At 39.2% G+C, this 22145-nt stretch overlaps 1 protein-coding gene across 5 annotated transcripts in view; it reads right to left on the bottom strand.

Moving 5' to 3' along the window:
- The window catches only part of PRELID2 (PRELI domain containing 2), a 68004-nt gene that overhangs the window by 22828 nt on the left and 23031 nt on the right, over positions 1 to 22145 (bottom strand). For all 5 annotated transcript variants that reach the window (XM_078449941.2, XM_078449947.2, XM_078449951.2 and 2 more), the window contains one exon: positions 10739 to 10844. In XM_078449941.2, coding sequence (XP_078306067.1) covers positions 10739 to 10844 — 106 coding nt within the window. The remainder of the gene's footprint in view (positions 1 to 10738; positions 10845 to 22145) is intronic.

Raw genomic sequence — 22145 nt, 5'->3', positions numbered from 1 at the left:
CATATATGTGCCCTCACTTAATCTTTAAAATAACCCTGTGAAAGACAACTATTATCTCTCCATTTCAGAGATGAGAAAATTGACGATCCAAGATGTGATATGTGACATCCAGGAAATGAAAAAACCAGATGATGGACCAAAGGCCGCTTCTCGAAAGCTTCATATTCAATCTTTGTGTTAAACACACAGCTGAAACCTTGTCTCACACGGAATAATCTTTCTAAAGACAAAGCGTACTAGGTTCAGGAGTTGACATTTGGTATATGACTATCAGGTTATCTATTTGCTTCAAAATATTTCGGTACATGCAATATAATATTATGGTACATGTGTTAGTTCACATTATACCTCAGGTACAGTCAGTCGCCCTAATGCAAGCTTCAGGCTCCAGGGGTTGGCTGTGAGCATTCTAATCAGCAAACTCACTTTCCAGAAATGTCAGTTACCGTTATCCTTGGAAACATCAGAGGCTTTAATAATTGGCATAAATTGTGCATTTTCACCGGTAAAATTAGTGGCTTCCTAGTGGATGTGAGAAATGGACTCTCATTAATTTAATTAGTGGAACCTAACATACAGGGATTAGCTCAACATTCCAGAGATATACTCCTTACACAATGAAGAGCTAAGATTCTATCCAGCAAGCCCTTCACCAGCCAACTTTAGGGATGGCACCCAAAGTTTATGTATACATGGTCCTATGCCCATCCACTGGGTCAGAAGACTTGGCCGCCTGATGTTATCTTTAGAACAGCCGGATCTTGCCTTTAGAATAGAGTCAGTTCTGTTTTCAGGGAGCCATCTATTTATGCAATTCATGGTCGGAGCGCCCAAAAGGAAAGAGACTTAATCAAACTTATAAAACAAGTCATCTATTTTGTGCCTACTTATAAATAAACGATTAATTAAACGTCTGTATGCATTGCAGAACTTTTTTATAAGCTGGGAGTGAAGTTGTACGGGTGCAGCTAACCCTTACCAACTTCTAATTATCAGTTCCCAATACCACCAAAAAGAATTCAACAGTTGTGCATGCAACTTGGCATACCCATCACATGAGGTCGGTGTGGTAGGCAGGTCTCACATTGCTCCCAGTGATCCCTGCCTCTTGGTATTTATGCCCTTGTGTATCCCCTTCCCTTGACTGCAGGCTACATCTCATGACCTGCTCCTAATGAACGCAATACAGAAATAAATAGATGTCACTTCTATGATCGGGTAACAAAAACCATGGCTTTTGCTTTGCTAGCACTCTCCTGCCCCTTCTCTTGCTTGCTGCCATGTTGTGAGAGCCCCGCATGTCGAGGAACCCAGGGAGGCTGGCAGAATCCTACTAGCCAGGAGGCTCCCTACCAGGGAGGCATGGCAGCAACCATGTGAATATACCTGAAACTGAATTTTCCCCCTAGAGCCTTCTGATGAGATCCCAGCCCCAGCCGAGACACTGACTACATCCTTGTGGGACCCTGAATCAGAGGATCCAACTAAGGCATGCCCAGACTCCTGACCCGTAGAAATTGAGACACAGTAAATGTGTGCTATAAGCTGTGGAGTGCTGGGGTAATCTGTTATACAGCCATAGGTAACTAATACAGTTTGCAAAAATGGTGCAACCAAACAGTAACCAGGTTTTTCAAATGCCCATTTGGACTACATATACAGTGTCTCAGAGTGTGTATGTATGTATGTGTGTGTGTGTGTGTGTGTTGTGTACAGTGGCTGTGTGTTTGGAGATATATACACACACACACACACACACATTTGTATATACCAATATATACACAAGAATACTATCTTCTGTCGCAGAGAATTATCTTCCACTATTAAAATGAATTTTTATAAACACCCTAAGGAAACAGCATGTTCAGATATCTTTAGCTATAGCATGTGTAGGCCAGACCTTCTCTAAAGCGATGTTCAAACTGTTTGACTTGCCCACATTGTTTCAGTGACAAATATTTCACACGCTGTTGAATTCAGTCTCTCTCTGCTTCAGCCTCCCAATCAACACAGGAATAATCATGGGACTAATAATGGGGCCTTGCCAGGAGAGTGGCTAAGATAACACATTATTTTATTACACACTGAAAATGTATTTCACAAACCTAAAAAAAACAAAAAACCTCTATGCGAGTGCATAATGAGAGCTCTGCATGTCCACAGCATTTATGGTCGTCTCCAAGTGGGAAGACAACTGGGCTAAAAAAAGAACACTTGCATGACAAGAGCATTACCACCCATTTTGTCTCCTAAGCCTCTCCCAGAAGAGTAAAATGTGAAATCTGCAAGAACCACGTGGGAGTTCACCAAAAAGTTCTTTCGATTTTTGCTTGGAGTTTTAGGGGTTGGGGGCCAGAGGACTGGTGATTGTTTTAATTTTGAGAGACGGAGATAGTGATACTCAGGGCAGTAGGAACCATGTTTTCTCAATGGGAACCCTAACAACACAAGGTGACATTTTGTTTTGGGGAATGAAAAATATCTTCCACTTTTTATGTATAAAGCAATAGCATAATACAGTCTACAAAGAGATAATCAGTATAGCCATGGTATTAGTATTGCATGGGGAGGGGGACAAATAGAAAAAAAGAAGTCTTAAAAGAGTCACTGGGAGTGGGTGGGTGATAACGAAGAAAAGGTTGAAAACCAAGACTCTTGCAAAGTCTCCCTTTCCAGAATTGGAGAGCACCTGCAGAGCCATACCTGCCCCACAGAATAGCCTGATCTCTGTCCTGTTTCCTTCTCTTAGGATCCCTGAGGTGGGGCTTGACTGGCCTGAGCCCATCTCAGCTCTGCTTCAGTCACTGGCCATTTCCCTAGGCTACAGAAATATGTACGAAGCCTTGCATGTGTCTCAGACTTCCCCCAAACCCTATTTTCCTTCAGATCTTTCTGTTTCCTTGATATGTTTTTTGAATGTGCTTGCTTACCTCAAGGCAAATTAACATATGTACTTGCTATCCAGGACGCTTGTCCTTGGCACTTTTCAACACTTTTCAACACCTCCAACTTTTCAACGCTTCCAACCCATCCAACCCATCATGGATCAAAACTGTCCACCAGAACATGAGATTACAGCAGACAGAGATGAAGGCAGAGTCAGGAGACAACTGAGTGGCTCTCGGACTGAGGAAAGCACCATATGGCACACTCCCTAGTGTCACCAGCCAAGAGTATAGTATATATAGCACCACTCTTCTGGGCAGACGTGAAAAAAATACACAGTAATAGTACAGTCCATTGCTGCCATGGAAAAAGAGAGAGAGCTATCTCAAAAACAAACTTTTAAGCAGTTCCTCAAAAATTTAAACATAGAATTACCATACAATCCAGAAAAAGAATTGAGAGCAGAGACTTGAACAGATATTTATATACCCATATTCATGGCAGCATTATTCACAATGGCCAAAAGGTGGAAGACAACAGGCGTGCACTGATGGATGAATAAACAAGATGTGGTATACATACTCAATGGAATACTACCCAGCTACAACATTGATAAACCCTGCAACCATTATGTTAAGTGAAATAAGCCAGACAGAAAAACACAAATATGGTACAATTCCACTTCCATGAAGTACCTAAAGTAGTCAAATTCAGAGACAAAAAATAAAATGGTGGTTGCCAGGAACTAGGAGGAGAGAGGAATGGGGAGTTACTATTTAATGGCTGCAGAATTATTACTTAGGAAGATGAAAAAGTTCTGGAATTGGATGGTACTGATGGTTGTACAACACTGAATGCACTTAATGATGTCAGACTGTAGACTTACATATAGTTAAAATGGTAAATTTTAGGTAACATATACTTTGCTACAATAAAAAGGTTTTAATGTAGTTTTTAATCCTGGGGGGGGAATCAGGAGATCTTTTCTGTAGGTCTACCTCTACCTTCTTGAGTCACGATTTTGGCGAGTCAAATAACATCTTAAAAACTCATGCTTCCTTTTCTGTAACACCCTGCTTGCCAAACTTGCAGACCAACACGTGTACTCAAGAGCCTCTTCTCTGTTGTGCCCCCAAGAGTCTGAGCCAGCAAGTCTTGTGTGCAGCACTTGAATCTGGATTTGATCAGCAGCTCAGGAAGGGAAGGACTTTTCATTCTGAGAATCCATAATTCCCTGACCTTTCCAACTGATGGATGACATTTTCCACTGCATCTTTTCTATGTTGCCAGCCAAACCATTCCCAACATCATCTTCACGTGTACCTTTTCTTGAGGTATAACTGGCATACATTATATTAGTCTCAGGTGTACCACATAATGAATCAGTATTTGGATATATTGTGAAATGATCACCACAGTAAGTCTATTTAACATCAGCACCACACATAGTTGCAGAATTCATTTTTCTTGTGATGGGAACTTTTAAGATTTACTCTCTTAGTAACTTGCAAATGTGCAATACAGTAGTAGTAACTACAGTCACCATGCTGTACTTTATATCGCCACATCTTTATTTTATAACTGCCTTTGGCAACCACTAATTTATTCTCTGTATCTATGAACCTGGCTTTTGTTTTTGTTTTAGATTCTACAGATCAGTAAGCTCATATGTATTTGTATTTCTCTATCTGACTTATTTTCCTTACCATGATACCCTCAAGATCTAACCATGGTGTTAACAAATGGCAAGATTTCATTTTTTATGGCTGAGAGACATTTCTGTGTGTGTGTGTGTGCGCGCGCCACATCTTTTACATCTTTTTTATCTGTTCATCCATCAGTGGATATTTAGGTCATTTCCATATCTTGCCTAATGTAAACAATGCATTATTTACGTGGGGGTACACCTATCTTTTTGAATTAGTGTTCTCATTTTCCTTGGATAAATACCCAGAAGTGGAATTGCTGGATCATATGGTGGTTCTATTTTTAATTTTTTAAGGAACCTCCATACTGTTTCCCATAGAGGCTGCACCAACTTACATGCCCTTTTTTTCCATGAGGGTTCCTTTTTTTCCACATTCTCACCAACACTTATTATTTCTTGTTTATTGATACAAGTCATTCTAACAGGTGTGAAGTGGTATCTCATTGTGATTTTGATTTATATTTCCCTGATGATTTGTGATGTTCAACATTTTCTTGTGCATCTGTTGGCCATCTATATGTATTCTTTGGAAAAATGTCTATTCAATTCCTCTTCCCATTTTATTGAACATTTGTTTGGGTTTTTGTTGCTATTGTTGTTTTGTGTATGATATAATAAAGTGGTCCAGTTTCATTCTTTTGCATGCAGTTGTCCAGTATTCCCAACACTATTTGTTGAAGAGACTGTCTTCATGGTTTCTCTGTTGTAAATTAGTTGACCATATATACATGGGTTTATTTCTGGGCTCTCTATTCTTCCCCTTTGGTCTGTGTCTGTTTTTAGGCAATACCATAATGTTTTGATGACTACAGCTTTGTAATATAGTTTGAAATCAGGGAGCACAATGCCTTCAGCTCCTTTCTCAAGAAGAAAGGCTATTTGGGGTCTTCTCTGATACCATAGAGATTTTAGGTCTGTTTATTCTATTTCTGTGAAAAATGCCACTGAAATTTTCTTTTGTAATATAAAGATATTTTCAAAACAAATAGCACAAAAACAAATCCATAGTCCATATTAAAACAGAAAAAAAGGATATATCATTATAGTAAAAATGGCAGAAACACCAGCTAAACACACCCTCAAACCTGCATGGAAGTCCCGAATTTAGGCCAGGTGGAATCTGGATAAAACCAGAGGCTGGCAGCTCTGAACAGAGCCATTCAAGACCTTTTCAACAACCAACATCATGGCCCCTCGTCCCTGTAGTCCATGCCAAGTCCTTCCATGGCAACTGAGTTCCGTGCTTCTGCATTCCTCCATCCTTACTGTAAACCCCACAACTCCTTGCTCTGGCTCTATCGAGCACACCACATCTGGCCCCACACAAGTGGCTGCTTGAGGGCAGAGTGAGTGGATGTGGCAGTGTGGTATTCATTAACAGTACACTCTGGAGTCAGAGAGGTTTGGGTTCAAATCCCAAGTTCACCACCCACTAATGCTGTCACCTTGAGAAAACTGCTTTGTCATTTGGGACCTCAGTTTCCCCGTGAATGAAAGAGGAAGAAGAGTTCCTATGTCATAAACTTGTTTAGAAAATTAAGGTAATGTGTGCCATGCGTAGGGCATGGCATCAAGTAAGCTCTTGTAAGTACCAGTTGTTATTTGAAAATCCTTCCCAACAATGATCATAGTGCTGAGCACTGACCCCCACATGGGGTTCAATAATTCTCACCATCAGCAGATGTTTATTCATTGCCTGTCAGGCCTTCCACCCTGAGCTAGAATCTGTGAAGTAAAGCTGTATAAGGCACAGCCTCCACTCTTATGAATTGTTTCATTCCTGCTTGTGTCTCCAGCACCTTACCCAATGCCTGGCACACAGGTGATACTCAAACTGTTTGTGGAACTACACTTCTGAGTTTAAAATCTATTGGGTGTTCATATGGGTTTGGAAAACAAACAAACATGCAACCATAAAAAGAAAGTATGAAAAGAAGTATGTGAGTAGGTTTGTTTTTTAATTCTTGAAAACAAAAATAACACCTTACATATATTTGACCTGTGTTCTTCAATCTGCTGAAAGCTTTCAAACATAGTTTTCATACCTATGTTCGGGAATGCATTAAAGTTTCCATCTTGTTGACAAGTACATACAGGATCAGGGGAATAAAGTGATTTGTGCCACATTACAGAGATGAGCTTTAGTGGGCTATAAGTTCAGAACAGCTTCTATTTCAAAAGCATAGCTCTTGACTTGGCTACCAGGGGGTAATCTCCATTCTGCTGCCCACATACTTCCATTCTCAGAGAAAAGGGAAGTCCGAGCAGTATATGAAAAGTCAGCATTTGTGTTAGAAGGGCCCCCAAATTGTATGTCACCTCAAAGTAGTGAAAGGAGGACAGAAAAATAATTGCACAAGCCACCAGAGGCACAGAAATACAAGTGACCTCACCTCGGGGGTTCATATCTAGGGCCAGCTTTTAATTTACAAACACAAAGATACTTAATTTGCGAGTGTCTCATTTTGCTTTCTCTAGAAAAAAATAGATATCAGATCCCACCTTTACCATCACTAAACAGTCTCAAGAATAAAGTCCTAAATAAACTCACCTAAAACACTCTCAGGATGACTTCCACAGAAGCCATTTATTCAGGCTCAACTGTGAAGGTTTATCAGGAAGTCAGGCTGATACCCGAAAACATCCCCATTTGGCTAAAAGGTAAAAGACCATTTAGCACAAGTGGCTTCTAAGATTGAAAAGCTAACTCATTAAGCCTCTTAAAAAAAAAAAAAAAAAAGAGGAAAGCCAGAAAAGGCAAAACCTCACAGGAAAAATATATTCTTACTTCTGAGCAAAAGCAAGAATACGCAGGAATTACTTGGGTTTCTCACTTTAAAAATTTAAAGTCACTTCAGGTGCCTCGTGGCTCAGCTGGTTAAGCATCTGACTCTAGATTTCAGCTTGGGTCATAATCTCATGGTTCTTGAGTTCAAACCCTGCATCGGGCTTTGAGCTGGAAGTGTGGAGCTTGCTTGGGATTCTCTCTCTCTGTCTCTCTCTCTTTCTGTCTCTACCCCTGCCCAGGTCTCTTTCAAAGTAAATAAATAAACTTAAAAAATTTAAATCCACTTGATGATTTCCAGATAATACTCATCAGAAACCAAATGAGATATAGCTGTGCATTCTATCTCCTTTCTACCCATTTCCACATGAATGTAGGACTGCTGCCCAAGCTATGATGGGTTGAGGGGAATTGGAATTAAGATTCATAAAACTCCCTCTCTGCCATCAAGAACATACAATCTACTGTGATATCACACCAGAAACCCTTGGGAGTATTTACCCATCCCACCACCCTTTTCCCTGGGACATGACTTCCCACCCAATCCAGTCACGACCTGGGATGAGCCATATTCGTAAAACCTGACGTCTACCCTCCTGTCTACGCTTGACCTATGAAATGCCCACAAGAGTCCCTTCCAAAGAATTTGAAAATGAATGAAATAAGCAGACAGTCTCTTGGTTGGCCAAAACTCTATACAAGATGTACACTTGGACTGTAGAGGCCCACATGATAAGAAAGAGAATACAACAGATGCATACTCTTATAGACAAGTGCTGAAGAAGGAATAGTATCTGGGTTCCTGGCATCTCTCAGTCCCAGGGCAGACCATTCTGAAGCCTGCCCGCCTCACGGCCCTTGTACCCTTACAATGAATGAGCTAGCCTAAAGTAGTTTCTATTACTTATAACCAAAGAGTCCTAATAACTACAGAGAAAGTAAGACTACCACACAAATGCATCTGATACACAGCAAAGGTGCTGAGTGGGCAAACCATCTGCTTTGTTTATCTGAAAAATCTTGCAGAGTAAAGTGGCAAGGGTAAGACTTGTAAAACATGGGGATGTGAGTTCAGACTCCACCTTTTGCTCTCCTTATGACCTTGAGTAAATCCATTTAAAAGCCCATGCTTACCACAGAGCCTAGCAAAAAGCAGGTGCTCCACGTATACGTGTAAGAAAAAGGCAGACAAGCAGCCACCCACATATTAGGTGCACTTAACTCTTCCAAGACATTTCTCATCGATAAAATGGGACTAATAATGTTCACTTTATGCATCGCACAGGATCAGAATATCCACAACCACTGTATGGTTAAAAGTCATTACAAGGTTCAGATTGATGGACAGGTCGAACATAAACCTATCTGAATTAATCAAAGACTATTTATTTATCTAAAGCAGGGGTTGGCAAACCATATAGCCCACAGGCCAGATCCAGTCCACCACCAGTGTTTGTGTGATCCACAAGAATGGTTTTCACAAATGAACATTTGCAATTTGATGGTAGGGAACACTAACTCCGAATGACAATTTAGCTAAACGTTATGTTCTCCCACAAAATGGAATCCCATTTTTCTGATCAGAAGAACTATATTACAAAAAAAATTCAAATATTATTATATTTTTAATTTTGTAAATAAAAAAAATTTGTGGAAACTTGTTTCTCTCTTGCTATAAAGCCCCAGCATAATATCTCCAGTTTGCTTCTTGGCCCACAAAGCCTAACGTATTTACTATCTAGTTCTTTAAGGAAAATTTTTCTCAATCTTGATCAAAAGAGTGTATGATACTCAGGGATATGGCAGTGAAATTATTTCTATCATCAGACCCATTAATTTCACGGTGCAATTTTGTACAACATGTGGGTTTTTACACAGGCATACTTTGCAATATAGCAGAAAAACTTCCAATCATGTGTGAGTGAGTAAGGTCATATCAGACCTTCTAGAAGCCCAGCTATCCACTTCAAGCCCAGCTTCAACAGGCTGGGCCAGTCTGGATATGTGCATTTCTGAGACAGGAATACACCATTAATCTTGACAGTATGTTTATGGAGTACAGTACAGTATCAAACACTCGTTCATCATCCTCAGCCTCCCAGACTAACACATCATGGTCCAGGCTCATTCTTGAACCTAGATCTGCAAAGCGAGAACAAAGGTTTGTTACCCAGATAATCCTGGAGCCACAACAATATTCCTTCAGACCAGCCATTAAACCTATTATTCTACAAGACAAAACAAGGTAACATATGCATAGCATATGTCCTGAGTAAATCCAGGAAGTAAGTGATTATGCCCCTTATCACAATAACAACAACAACAATTTAAAAGTACAATATTATATATAAAACAAGTTAATAAAAATTAAATAATAATTTCTCAATACTTCAGAACACCTGTAATAAGCATATCATAATGCATAAGGAATAGACTTTACCCTAAAGACGTTTTGAAAATAATGCTGTGAAGGCAAGAAAATGAGACATATAAATTTCTCTATATAAGACAGATTAAAAATAGAATAGCTCTATTTATTTATTTTATTTTATTTTTACATTTATTCATTTTTGAGAGACAGAGAGAGACAGAGCACAACCAGGGGAGGGTCAGAGAGAGAGGGAGACACAGGATCCGAAGCAGGCTCCAGGCTCCCAGCTATCAGCACAGAACCCAACGCGGGGCTTGAACTCACAAACCACAAGATCATGACATGAGCCAAAGTCGGATGCACAACCAACTGAGCCACCCAGGTGCCCCAAGAATAGCTCTATTTAAAACAGGGTATCAACCTTAGACTCTAAGGTGGTCTCTAAATCACCTTCATGGAACCTTAAACTCCCACAGAATTTGAAAAACACAAGAAGTAACAACCAGGAACTCAAGGTCTCTGTATCTTCTTCATCCATAGTAACAGAACAACAAAAATAGCTACTTCAAAGGTTTGTATTAAATAATAAATAAAAATTCTTTTTACAGTGAGTAGTTCATAATAAGTGCTCAATAAATACTAGCTATTATCTTTTTCACTAAATGGGTGTCATCATACTGAATATACTGAAAATGTAATTACTCATTCTGATTATATCTCTTAGTTCTCCATATTATTACATATTCTTTACTGGCATAGTTTTAATTTAATGGGTCACAAATGGCATTTAAGTTTTACTTGGATTTGGATGTATGCAATAATTAGCAAAGATACTTATTTTTGCATCTATTTGTTTATTTTTTATTTGTTTGTTTATAAACTGTATTTTTTTCTCATCGTGTCTGCTCAGGAGCCTTATTCAATAACCCAACGGGAATCTTCATGATTTCTTAAAATAAATATTGGTTCAAAGTAAAAACAAGCTTACCCTCTGGGCTCCCTGTCTTAAGAATGTGCTGGCAAAAGTCTCCAAAATGCAGTTGAGAAAGCCAGCCCCTGTAATTGAAATTCTGCCTCTCTGAATGAACTCTGTCCTGTAAAAAAAAAAAAAAAAAAAAAAAAAAAAAATCATTGATGTCATTCTACATTTGGATATTTAAACTATAGAGATTTCCCAAAGCATTACCATTTAAAGTCAACACAAAACAATATCCATAATAATTCAATAACTGCCTGTTACAACAAAAGTTTTGTTAAAAAGAGATTTACAGTTTATATAAGCAATTGTTTTATTCAAGTTAAGAATATTTCATGTTGCTAAAAGAGTAAATTTTAATTTTCTCATCACACACAAAAATAATTGTGTGAGAGGTGATGGGTGTGTATTATGGTAATCATTTTGCAATACATACATATATAAAATTATGTTGTACACCTTACACTATGTTATATGCCAATTAAGCCAAGAGAAAAAAGAAAATATATATAGCTTCATTATTCTAAGTGTAACTACTGCAGAATATAGGATGTCTAGTCATAGCTAAGACTACATAATCCCATGTAAAATTGTGATAGTCAGGAGATCTGTACTCTATCTTTAAAATGTTGTTCTTCTTGGGGAGCCTGGGTGGCTCAGTCGGTTAAGCATCCGACTTCAGTTCTGGTCATGATCTCACGGCTTGTGAGTTCAAGCCCCACATTGGGCTCTGTGCTGACAGCTCAGAGCCTGGAGCCTGCTTTTGACTCTGTCTCCCTATCTCTCTGCTCCTCCCCTGTTCATGCTCTGTCTCTCCCTCTCTCTCAGAAATAAATACACATTTAAAAAAAATATTTTTAATACATAAATAAAATGTTGTTCTTGACTCACAATAAACTTAACTAATTCCAATTAAAATATATGTATATATTATTATGAATATATATATTCATTTCATGCTGCAAAATGGCCTTTTAAAATTGAGTCTGAGATAATTATCAGATGTAGGACTTTGGTTAGATTACTAAGACTCTCTTAACTCAGTTTCTCATATGTAAAAACAGGAATATTCATAGTATCTTCCATTCACAACTATCTTGAGAAGTAAATATGAACTGTTCCTCAGACACAACAAGCCTTCATTAAATTTTAGCCACTATTACTACAGAGGGAGGGAGACAGACGGTAGACACAGAGACTAGAAAGTTAGAAGCCTGGGATGACTTCTTTAAGCCTTGATTGGAGGGGAGGGGGGCTGAGATAAGGTGTGCCACTCTGCTATTTAGAGTTCTACCAATATTAAATTATCTCCATTTCATAAAACAGAGAACACTTAAGAGTGACATCAGAAAGATGGCAGAATTACCCCCAGGCCCTCACTCCCCCAAGGATGTTCCACCTTACCAATCTATGGACCAACTTGCCTTTGGGAGAACACTAGAACTAGTTAAGAGTTTGCAGGTGAGTACAAAGTCAAGAAGAGCCACATATCAAAGTTATCATAACTCTTATTAGACCTTCTGTCTAATTCTCTAGTAGCGGTAGCCCCTACATGCAAATCGTGCAATCAGTAAAAAGAAGCCTTCAGATTCCTCTTTCTCTCTCTCTCTCTCTCCCCCCCCCCCCCCACACACACACACACACACAGCTATCCTAGCCAATGTGACATAAACAGTCTAGGCAAATAGTCTGTCTAGGCAAAGCAGCCTCCACCTCTTAGATTTAAGCCTATTTAAAATGATTTGTTCATGTAAAACTACATCCTAGTGACACTAATCTTTCCTGTCTTTATTCTAGATTAGTCAGAGTAGAATTTTACAGTGATTTTAATATTTAAAAATGAAAAGTTGAGCAGTCTTACACTCTTGGGAGAGATAAACTCTTCAGTCCTCAAGGCAAGTGTAGGTGAGGGATTAATAAAAGTCTCTCTTACATCATATTCTAACCAGTATTTCTTTCTGCTACTTTTGGGAGATGGAAGTGTGCAGAAAAGCACTCTCATGGTTTGCCCACATATCAAAGAATAACAGGGCAGTAAAGCAGGGTCATGCCCTACCATCACTGAAATGAGAGTTTATCCTAGTATATTTTAAGACTGCCAGAGAAGGAAATGTTGCACTTTCCCTCAATAATTCATTGACAAAGCACATCAGACATTTTCTTCCTACTACACATAGCTAACCTAAACCCCTCATGCTAGATAAGCCTTCTTTAAAGCTCCTGTGCAAAACACAGCAGGTTATACAACAATATACAGATTAATTTCAGCTCTTTAAAAAGAAGCAGAAGGAGAAAGAAAAAAAGATGGACGAATAGAAAGATGAATGGACAGAGCTGAAATATGAAAAGAATCTCTGGACATTAGAATCATGGGTGTTATCTCCTTATGTTCTTTTTACTAATTTTCTATAATATATATTACTTGGCAATCACCCAAATAGTAAGGACTTGAAAATCATTTATATATAAACAAAAAGTTATTCTTTTAAAGGCTCTGTGCTCCCAAGAACCATTCTCAGCAAAAGTACATGCTAACTTCTGACTTACCATTCACTTAAAATCTCATTAAGTCACCTCCTTGGCTTTCCCTTTCCAACACTATATAACCTCTGGTTTTTGTGCCTTTTGTTCTAAGATTTTCTACTGCCCCCAAACTTGTAGTGTTTGTTTCACTCAAGAGACATAAAGATGATTCAAGTTTTCCTACATCTATCTTTTATCTCTGTTATGTCTAAAGAAAGGATTGCATCACGTGATGCTATATATCCGGGGTCACTTTCACTCTTCAAAAACCATATACTAGAGTGTATTATGTATCAGACACTATATTATCTTCTGAGGTTGTTACTTTTTTTTAATTTTTTAATGTTTATTTTATTTTTTGAGAGACAGAGTGTGAGCGGGGGAGGGGCAGAGAGTGAGAGAGACACAGAATCCGAAGCAGGTTCCAGGCTTTGAGCTGTCATTACAGAGCCCAACACGGGGCTGAAACCCACAAACCATGAGATCAAGACCTGAGCCCAAGTTGGATGCTTAACCGACTGAGCCACCCAGGCGTCCCTGAGGTTGTTACTCTTAAAACATTTTCTGTCTTTTATATGTGAGGAAATTGTGTAAAGAGAAGATAAATAACTTGTTCAAGATCATATAGCTTGGTTGCATGTAGATTCAGTATCCATTGCTTCAAAACCCCAGGCCTGCTCCTACATCCGTTAAAGACACCATCATCCTCCTAGTCTATGATATTAGAGGCCTCAGCGACTTGGAAGTAAACTCCCTTTCTAATCAACCCAAGCATTTAATCAGTCACCAGACTGTACTTATTTTTCTTCTAACGTCTCTCAACAGTCCGTGTCATTCTCTCCCCTGCTACTGGGAATGCCAGGGGTTAGCATAGCAATTTTCTCTTTCCAGGACCACAAATGCCTCTCAGGGGGATCCCTGTCTCCAGTGTGGACTCTCTATAAGCCACACTGCCCAAAGCCAGTTTCCTAAACACATGCTGATCTAGTCACTGACTGTTCACTAAGTCACAGACAATAAACCCTGCATGCTCAGTTGAGATTCATCCATATTATTGCATGTAGCTGTCGTTTGTTCATTTTCATGGCTGCATAGTGTTCCGCTGTTTGAAAATACTCGCAATTATTTGTCCATTCTACTGAAGATGAACATTTTATAATGCATCCAGGTACATATGTACACAAGTGCCTCTAGACTACCTAACAGCTGAATTTCTGGGTCTGTCTTTACTAGATGATGTCAACGGTTTTTCTAGATAGTTGTATTTGTACATTTTTTATTGCCTCAATGGCAACTTCAATGGCTAGCCCCTGGTGGAAAATCAATAGCGCATTAGGAACAAAAGCATGGACAGAAGGAAAATGGGTGCAGAAGAGAAGGAAGCAAAAAAAATGGGCCAATTTATAGTTCATCTCAATACTTTTGTCAGGGAAATTGAATCAAGTATCTCAAGATTTCTACCTGCTGACATCAGTAAGGGGCAGCCCTCACCTGGCTAAGAGATAAGACACCACAGTATCTGGAAAATTATGTTAAAAGAGGAGGCTCACTCACTCACGCGGTGCCTGTATCCAGGCCACATCTATTGCTTTGTCCACAGGCAGGCGTAAGTCAACACAGAAGACAATGCAATCATGACAGGGAAAGAACACCTCAAACTTAGGAACACCTTTGTGAAAGTGAATGGCGGTGTGTACAATCAGTCTCCTACTTTTAGGTCATTTAAAAATGTGTTTCCTTCTGGATTTGGGAAAATTAAAAAGAAAAGCTCAGAGGAAATATGGATAAATTAATTCCCAGAGCACGCAGTCACCAGCTCTGAATCCTCAAAATGGCAGTTTCCGGGAAAGCGAAAGCTCTTAATGAGATCCTGTCCTTGAGTTATTGACTGGTTAGGTATGGCAAATCTTGCCTAATTGTTTTCATGATGGGAATTTAATTAAAGTGTCTTCGAGGGGGAAAAAAAGTTCCCACAGATATTCCTGTTGTGATGACATCTCAGTTCTAATCATGGTGATTTTGGAATTCTCCTGTAACTACAGAGGGGTAGCCCAAAAGAAAGGCAGGGTGTGCAGGTCAGGTTGCCTGCTCTTGCCCCTGCTAAGCCCCTGGGTCTAGCAGTCACACAGAGAATACATGAAATCCACCAAGCCAGAACACATAGTCTGCCCCACCCCATCTGACCAAGCCCATTTATGCCATAATGCTTCTGCAGAGAACCCATTCAATTTACAGAGATCTCAAGTGCTAAGCAGTTGTCAGCCTACACACACACACACACACACAGAAAAAGACAACAGAGATTAAGGGTGGAGCTCCTGAAGTCAGATTACCTGGATTCACATCTCATCTCTAACCTGCCTAATAGGCAAGTCCCTGATGCTCTGTGATGTGCAGTCTCCTCAGTAAAATGGGATTAATGACACCTATGACACAGGTTGTTCCAAAGGTGAATAAGGTCTTATGTGTCAAGCACTCAAGGTGATATGGGTAACCATTCAATAAATGTTAGTTAATAATACTAACCCCACTACTATGACTACTCCTACAACTACTAATGCCATTTAATACTACCATCATTATTATTACCATTTACACAAAGACAAAAACAGTGTCTGAGAAGTTAAATGCTCACAGCACAAATTCCAGGTATGGTCAATCCCCAAACCTTCGTACCTCATTAACTTCTAGGTGACACTCAATCACCCTAAACCACTTGGAAATGAATCTCTCCCTCCCATTCTGGCATCCAAAGCCCTTCGGGCTCCAGAGCCCTCTCTTCTCACCAACCTCCTCCCCACCCTGCTATCACACATCACACATACACTCTGCACACCAGCCATGTGAAACCAAACACCCCACTAGCCTCTCTAACCCCCACTCCTAGAGCCCCCCACCCCGCCAAGCTGCTCTAACGCCTCCTGGGAATGGGTTATTAGCAACAGTCCTCATTATTAACAGTGAGCTGCAGCAGGGAATACTATAATGCTAAGGAATAATCAAATGGTGGAATCTCAGGAGCCCGATAGCCTAGTGGAGGTACATATTTTAGGTCAGGGAGGCTCACTCTCTTAAAGCACAGTGTTTAAGAATTGATAACCAATTATAATAGGTTACACTTGTTAATAGCCTACTGTGGTAAAGCACTGTATTAAGTCCTTTATATACACACATTTCAGTTAATTCTCACAACAATCTTATGAGGTAATACAACCCCATATTACAGATAAAAAAAAAAAACTGAGGTCCAAAGATGCAAATTTGTAAAGTCTCATAAAAATAAGTGACAGAACCACTATTTAAATCCACACGGTTAACCTCAGATCCCCTATCCCCACAATCCTACTACCTAGAAAAATGTCTATTCAGTGCAAGCTTACTGGCATCCTGAGTGGTGGGCAAAGTTTCAAAATCTGTAACAGTTTGTGAACCTGTCCAATCAGAGTCTTATCTTGGGATATCAGGCCTCCCAGTGCATCCCATTTGGTGCTGACTTCAAGGACACATCAGTCGCACCATGCTCACCTCTCAGAAGGGCTACCCACTTAGTTAAATGATCTGACGTCACTGGTTTTGAAGTTCTCAAACATTTAAAACAAGGAACCCTGAATTTTCGTTTTGCACTGGGCCTTGCAAATTGCATAGCCATTCTTTTTTTTTTTTTTTTTTTTTTTTTTTGCGTAGCCATTTTTGATCCCAATTCCAAAGTAGGTCTATACAACACTGCCAACTGCCATGCCCTTGGGGAGTTTTCTGAGATGCTTAGAAATGCATGCTTCAGCTTAGCAATACCTAACCTAATAAATGCCTCAAACACATACAAACCCTTAGACTCATATATCTACTTCTAAAAATATGTCCTAAGCAAATAATCTTAGTTGAGGGCTTAGAGCAGCCTATAAAGATATTCCTCACATCATTATTTATAAGAGCAAATAACGAGAAATAATGCAAATGCCCAGCACAGACATTTAATGAAACACACTAGAATAATTTTATCCAACGAATACATCTAAACAACCATAGAAAGTCATTTTAAAATGACACATTTAATAAGGAAAGACAGTCCCAAATGTAATGTTAAATTAATGTAAAAGTCAGAATACTATGTACAATAGGATTCCATGTTTGCAAAAGTGATTTTTCTGCAGAATGAGTAAATAAACTGTAGCAACTACAGTATGCTACCCAACACTGGGAAAAAAAGTACTGATACACCCGGATGAGGCTCCCAGACACAAGATTTAGCAAAAGAAAACTGATACAACAGAGTATGGAGTCCATTCCACATGAAGACCAACAACAGGCAGCATTAAGCTATAAGGATGGAGGTCAGAATACTGGCTCCCTTTGGAGCCGCCAACTACTAGAAAAGCACACACCTGAAGAGGGCATTAACATAATCTGTTTTTTCTTACATGTATTTTGCAACTGTCCTACAATGAGCAGGAATTACGTGTAGAAAACAAACAAGAAAGATTATTTTAACGTATGATAATAAAGGACACCTGGAGAAAGACTCACCCAAACTAGACCTGTATGAGGGGCCAGGTTTTCCTACCTTCAGACAAGAGTCTATTGAGTCATCCTAGAGCAGAGGGATATTACCCCATAAATTATCCCCTAAATTCCTCCCAATTCTCCAACTCTCTTGAGGTCAGGCACATAGAATGGAGCTGCCTCGACCTCCTGCACAGAAAAGGTCTCAAAATATAGCTGTTTAAATGCAGACCAGGAAACTGACCTCAGCCTGGCTTTTTTATTCTCCATCTCCTTGCCTAGCTACCACTATTACCCTTGATTGGAAAGACAACAACCAAGCTCCCAGGTGTCAGTTCTCAACCCGATGTAGGAGGCACATCCTAAGACCAAGCAGATGGGCATCAGATTCCTGGTGTGCTGTCTTAAGACCTTTAGGTTGTTCTGCCGGATATGCATGCATGTGATAAAATACTGTCATTTTTAATACTCAACCTATTTATTTACTACAGATGTAAGTGCTGCAAGAAAGAAAATCTAATCAGCACCTCTGATCCAAAACAGGAAACAATGCAACACAATTTTGACACTAATCAGAGTCACTGAAGTCTCCCTTCTTCCTCCCTTCCTTCCACTAACAACACTTTCCTTGCATAAATTCAAGAAGGCCCTCAACTGAATTTTGTTGAACTTTCCAAGAGGGTGTTTCTGGTAAAAAGTGTTTACCTGTTTGCTGGAGGGCCAGATTATCAACTGGTCATGCTATACAACACTGACAGGTTTCAGCAGTATGTTTGCAGGATACTGACTAGTTACCAAGGGCTCCCAAATCTAAGTGCACAACAGATTCACCTGAAGAACTTAAGAACCATTGATTCCCAAGAGACAGCCCCAGGCCTACACAACTAGAGCCAACACAATGAATCTACATGTTTAACCTTCCCCCTGAATCCTGCACTGATACACAGCCCAAACCAAAGGGCAAGGAGGATGAGAATAAAAAGTCAAAAGGCACCGACTAAGGTATTTCAAAAGTTCTTACTCATAAATGGCATCGGATGCTCTCCCTAGCCCAACATCCTTGTTTCCGATTCAATCATCACCTCTATTTCAATAAAACAGCTTAGTCTGCTTTTCAAAGTTAGTACCTTTAAGGGGCCCCCTCCCTTTGAAAACAGCATTTACTCACCATTAGTTCCAACAACTTTCATTGTCTACTGCCTTATACCCTCCAAGTATAGAGCATTCCCCTTTATTGTCTTATTAAATCTTCACATTATGAGGGAGTTCAGGCCAGCTCTGTCCCTTTTCCCAAAGTCAAACTGTATATATAAGTGATCAAGCAGCAAAAATCAGAAGCAAGGTCTCCTATTAACAGTTCAAGATTTCCTCTACATTGAATCCCTACCAAATCATATTGGACGTTCCCACTTTGCACTTGCCCCTCCTGACAATTCCATCCCTTTTCACTTCCCTCATCCCCATTTCAGCCCATAAGAAGCAAGACCTGCCATTCAGTGAACAAATAACACAGAGCACTGTCTGCAAGCAGCTGAGCACTGACCTACAGTGTCCTCAGGATCCTAGTATACACAGGATGGGGAGGGCATCCTCAGTATACACCAGGATAGGGAGGCAGAGAAGACTCCAACTATGTAAACACAAATATAAAAAGCACATGAGTACCTTTTCCAGGGCAGTGTTACTGAGCCAAAAATCAGATTCCTGCCCAGATGTCATATTTACACAGAAAAGGCCCTGTTGCTCAGTTTCTGCAACTGGCAGTGCATTCTGGTAATTGTCTGATCACCCACTGGTGCTCTGGAAATTAAGGCCAATATGAGCAAAGGGAGTCATGTTTTGGGATGAATACGGTGGTATTTATCCAGGCTATTTGATAACTATACCCTCAAGCCCTTTACTGTTAGGAATGGAGCTTAGAAATAATTCCTAAGTAAAGTTAACAAAGCCAGAATATTTTAATACTTCAGTGAAAGCAAGTTTGAAGGCCAACCAAAAAGGCTGGTGCCCAACACACAGAAATCACCAAACTGTCAAATCTGCTACTAGGAAAAAAAAAAAAAAAAAAGCAAGGAAAAAATGGATACACACACACACACACACACACACACACAAAATGCCCAACAATCAAGCCCCTCAAAACATGCAACTTACACTATTTGTGATTCACCAGATGAACACTCAAGACTTCAGATGTTCTAACGCAGAAATTGAAAATAAAAAGTACAAAATGTTTTACATCTTATTAGAATGAAGAATATTCATGTGTGTAACTTCAATTATAATGAAAATTTTATGAACTAAAAACAGCTGCTCATCCCATTAATTTAATCTGGGTGTAAAGTCTGATTTGGGCATTTTTGTTCCTTTTACTACATTCCAGGAAGAACTTCTTTGATATTTCATAAATGTTTGTTGGATATATCCAATGTTATTAGGCCACACTCTCCTAGACTGCCCATTTTAAATCTCAGAAATAAGGTTTATATTATAAGCATCAGTGAATAAGCAAAAGCTAGATGGGTAAAGATACAGGCCACTAACATACTCAACGCTGAGCATGAGAGAATGGTCTGGTTCATCTAAAGCAAAAACAAACCCAGCTTGGCAACATCATCAACAGAGTGAGTCTCCACTGATGATAAGAACTAATACCTTGTTTCAAGATAACAGAAAAGTTATGACTTACCCCTGAACTCATAAAGAGCAAAGCCCAAGAAAATACTTTTACAAGGTAACTGTCTTTTTAGAATTGCTTGGATAAAGTAAATGTCCATCATTAAAGCCAAATCAAATGTGTATCCATTACATTTCCACATAGTACTGTAAAAATCAATTAGAAGGTAAAGAATCAGAAACTACTGAATAGATATATTTTTGAAAATAGGACCAAACACAAAATAGTAAGAAATTAATAAGTTTATCTTCAAATGTAAGGTTTATGCAAGCGGAAAGCATGCCTCTCCCAGTGAGGAGCTCACAGTGCCAGAGCTGGTGTGCTTGAAGAAACATGAAATCACAATGTAGCTCTTGCCCAAGAAGGTGCCACAAACTGCAGAGACATCAGCGGGAAGCCAAAAGTGGATCTATCTGAGGAAACATTGATCAAGGCTTCTTGATCTTAAAAAAAAAATTGAAAAAAAAATTGCCCATATTTCATTTTCTGGGTATAGTGGCTAGCCATTCTTCTCACATTCCATGGCAAAGAATGGGAAAGAAAGTAATAACGTGTCCTTCTTTCTTTGATGCCCCCCCCAAGACTACCCACTCATTTAGAAAGTCTGTCTAAAATCCCTTGCTTAAATCCATGTCAAGAGCTAAGAAAACAAGTATCCTAGAGTCTAGATCACAACTATCAACACATCATCTCCTGCTCAGAAACCTTCATGTGGCTGCTGGTTACTGAATGGACAAGATCCCTCCTGCATAACCTGGTATCCAAAGCACTCTACAGTTTGATATAAATCAATCCTTTATAAACATCCATATTCCTACCTCCTCACTTTGCTTGAGGTGGGATCCATGATACCTGGACTCACACCTTGGTGGCAACTTACTTTCATCGTGGGTAAGTTCTTTAACCTGAGCTTTAAAACACTGCAGGGGAAGGATCTAGCTTTGACCTTGACACAGTACGTATCAATAAATATTGGCCTACTATCTCAAAAATGTAAAAGAGAGTGTTTGGGACAGGACAAGAACATAACAAAGCAAAGAAAGAAGAAAAAAGTGTAATTGGTCAAGCTTTTTTATGTAGCAATCTGATAATATGTATCAAAATATAACATTTGGCCCAGAAATCCAATTTTGCTCTATCTACCTTAAAAGGTTATTGAATAAGTACAGAAACAGGTAATTATAGGGACTTCATCACAGCATTATTTGTAACAACAAAAATATTGAGAAACAATCTAAATGCCAATGAGGGGGCTGGCTAGGTGGCTGAGTCAGTTAAGCATCAGAGTCTTGATTTCAGCTCAGGTCGTGATCTCATGGTTTGTGGGATCAAGCTCCACAGCAGGCTCTGCACCAAAAGCACAGAGACTGCTTGAAATTCTCTCTCTCTCCATCTCTTTCAAAATAAATAACTTAAAAATAAATAAATAAATAAATAAATAAATAAATAAAATGCCAATTAGGAATGAACAAAAAAATTATGTAAGCAGACACTATTGTTAGGTAATAAAACTTTTTTCCCCAAAACTGTTTAGTATTTTTAACAAGATGTACGTATCCCATTTTCTAGGATCAGAGCATTTAAAAATAATTTTTAAAAAAGACACAAAGGAAAGAAGTCCTGAAGAATGTTTTCCTTGGATTCTTGGAGCCAATTATCAGTTTATGAATCATTGATAAAGGTTCAGATCAGAGTAGCCAATAGCCTGGATATTTGAGA

The sequence above is a fragment of the Panthera onca genome, chromosome A1, assembly GCF_046562875.1.
Source record: "Panthera onca isolate mPanOnc1 chromosome A1, mPanOnc1 haplotype 2, whole genome shotgun sequence".
Taxonomy (NCBI): Eukaryota; Metazoa; Chordata; class Mammalia; order Carnivora; family Felidae; genus Panthera; species Panthera onca.
This window is presented reverse-complemented; position numbering and strand designations above follow the sequence as displayed.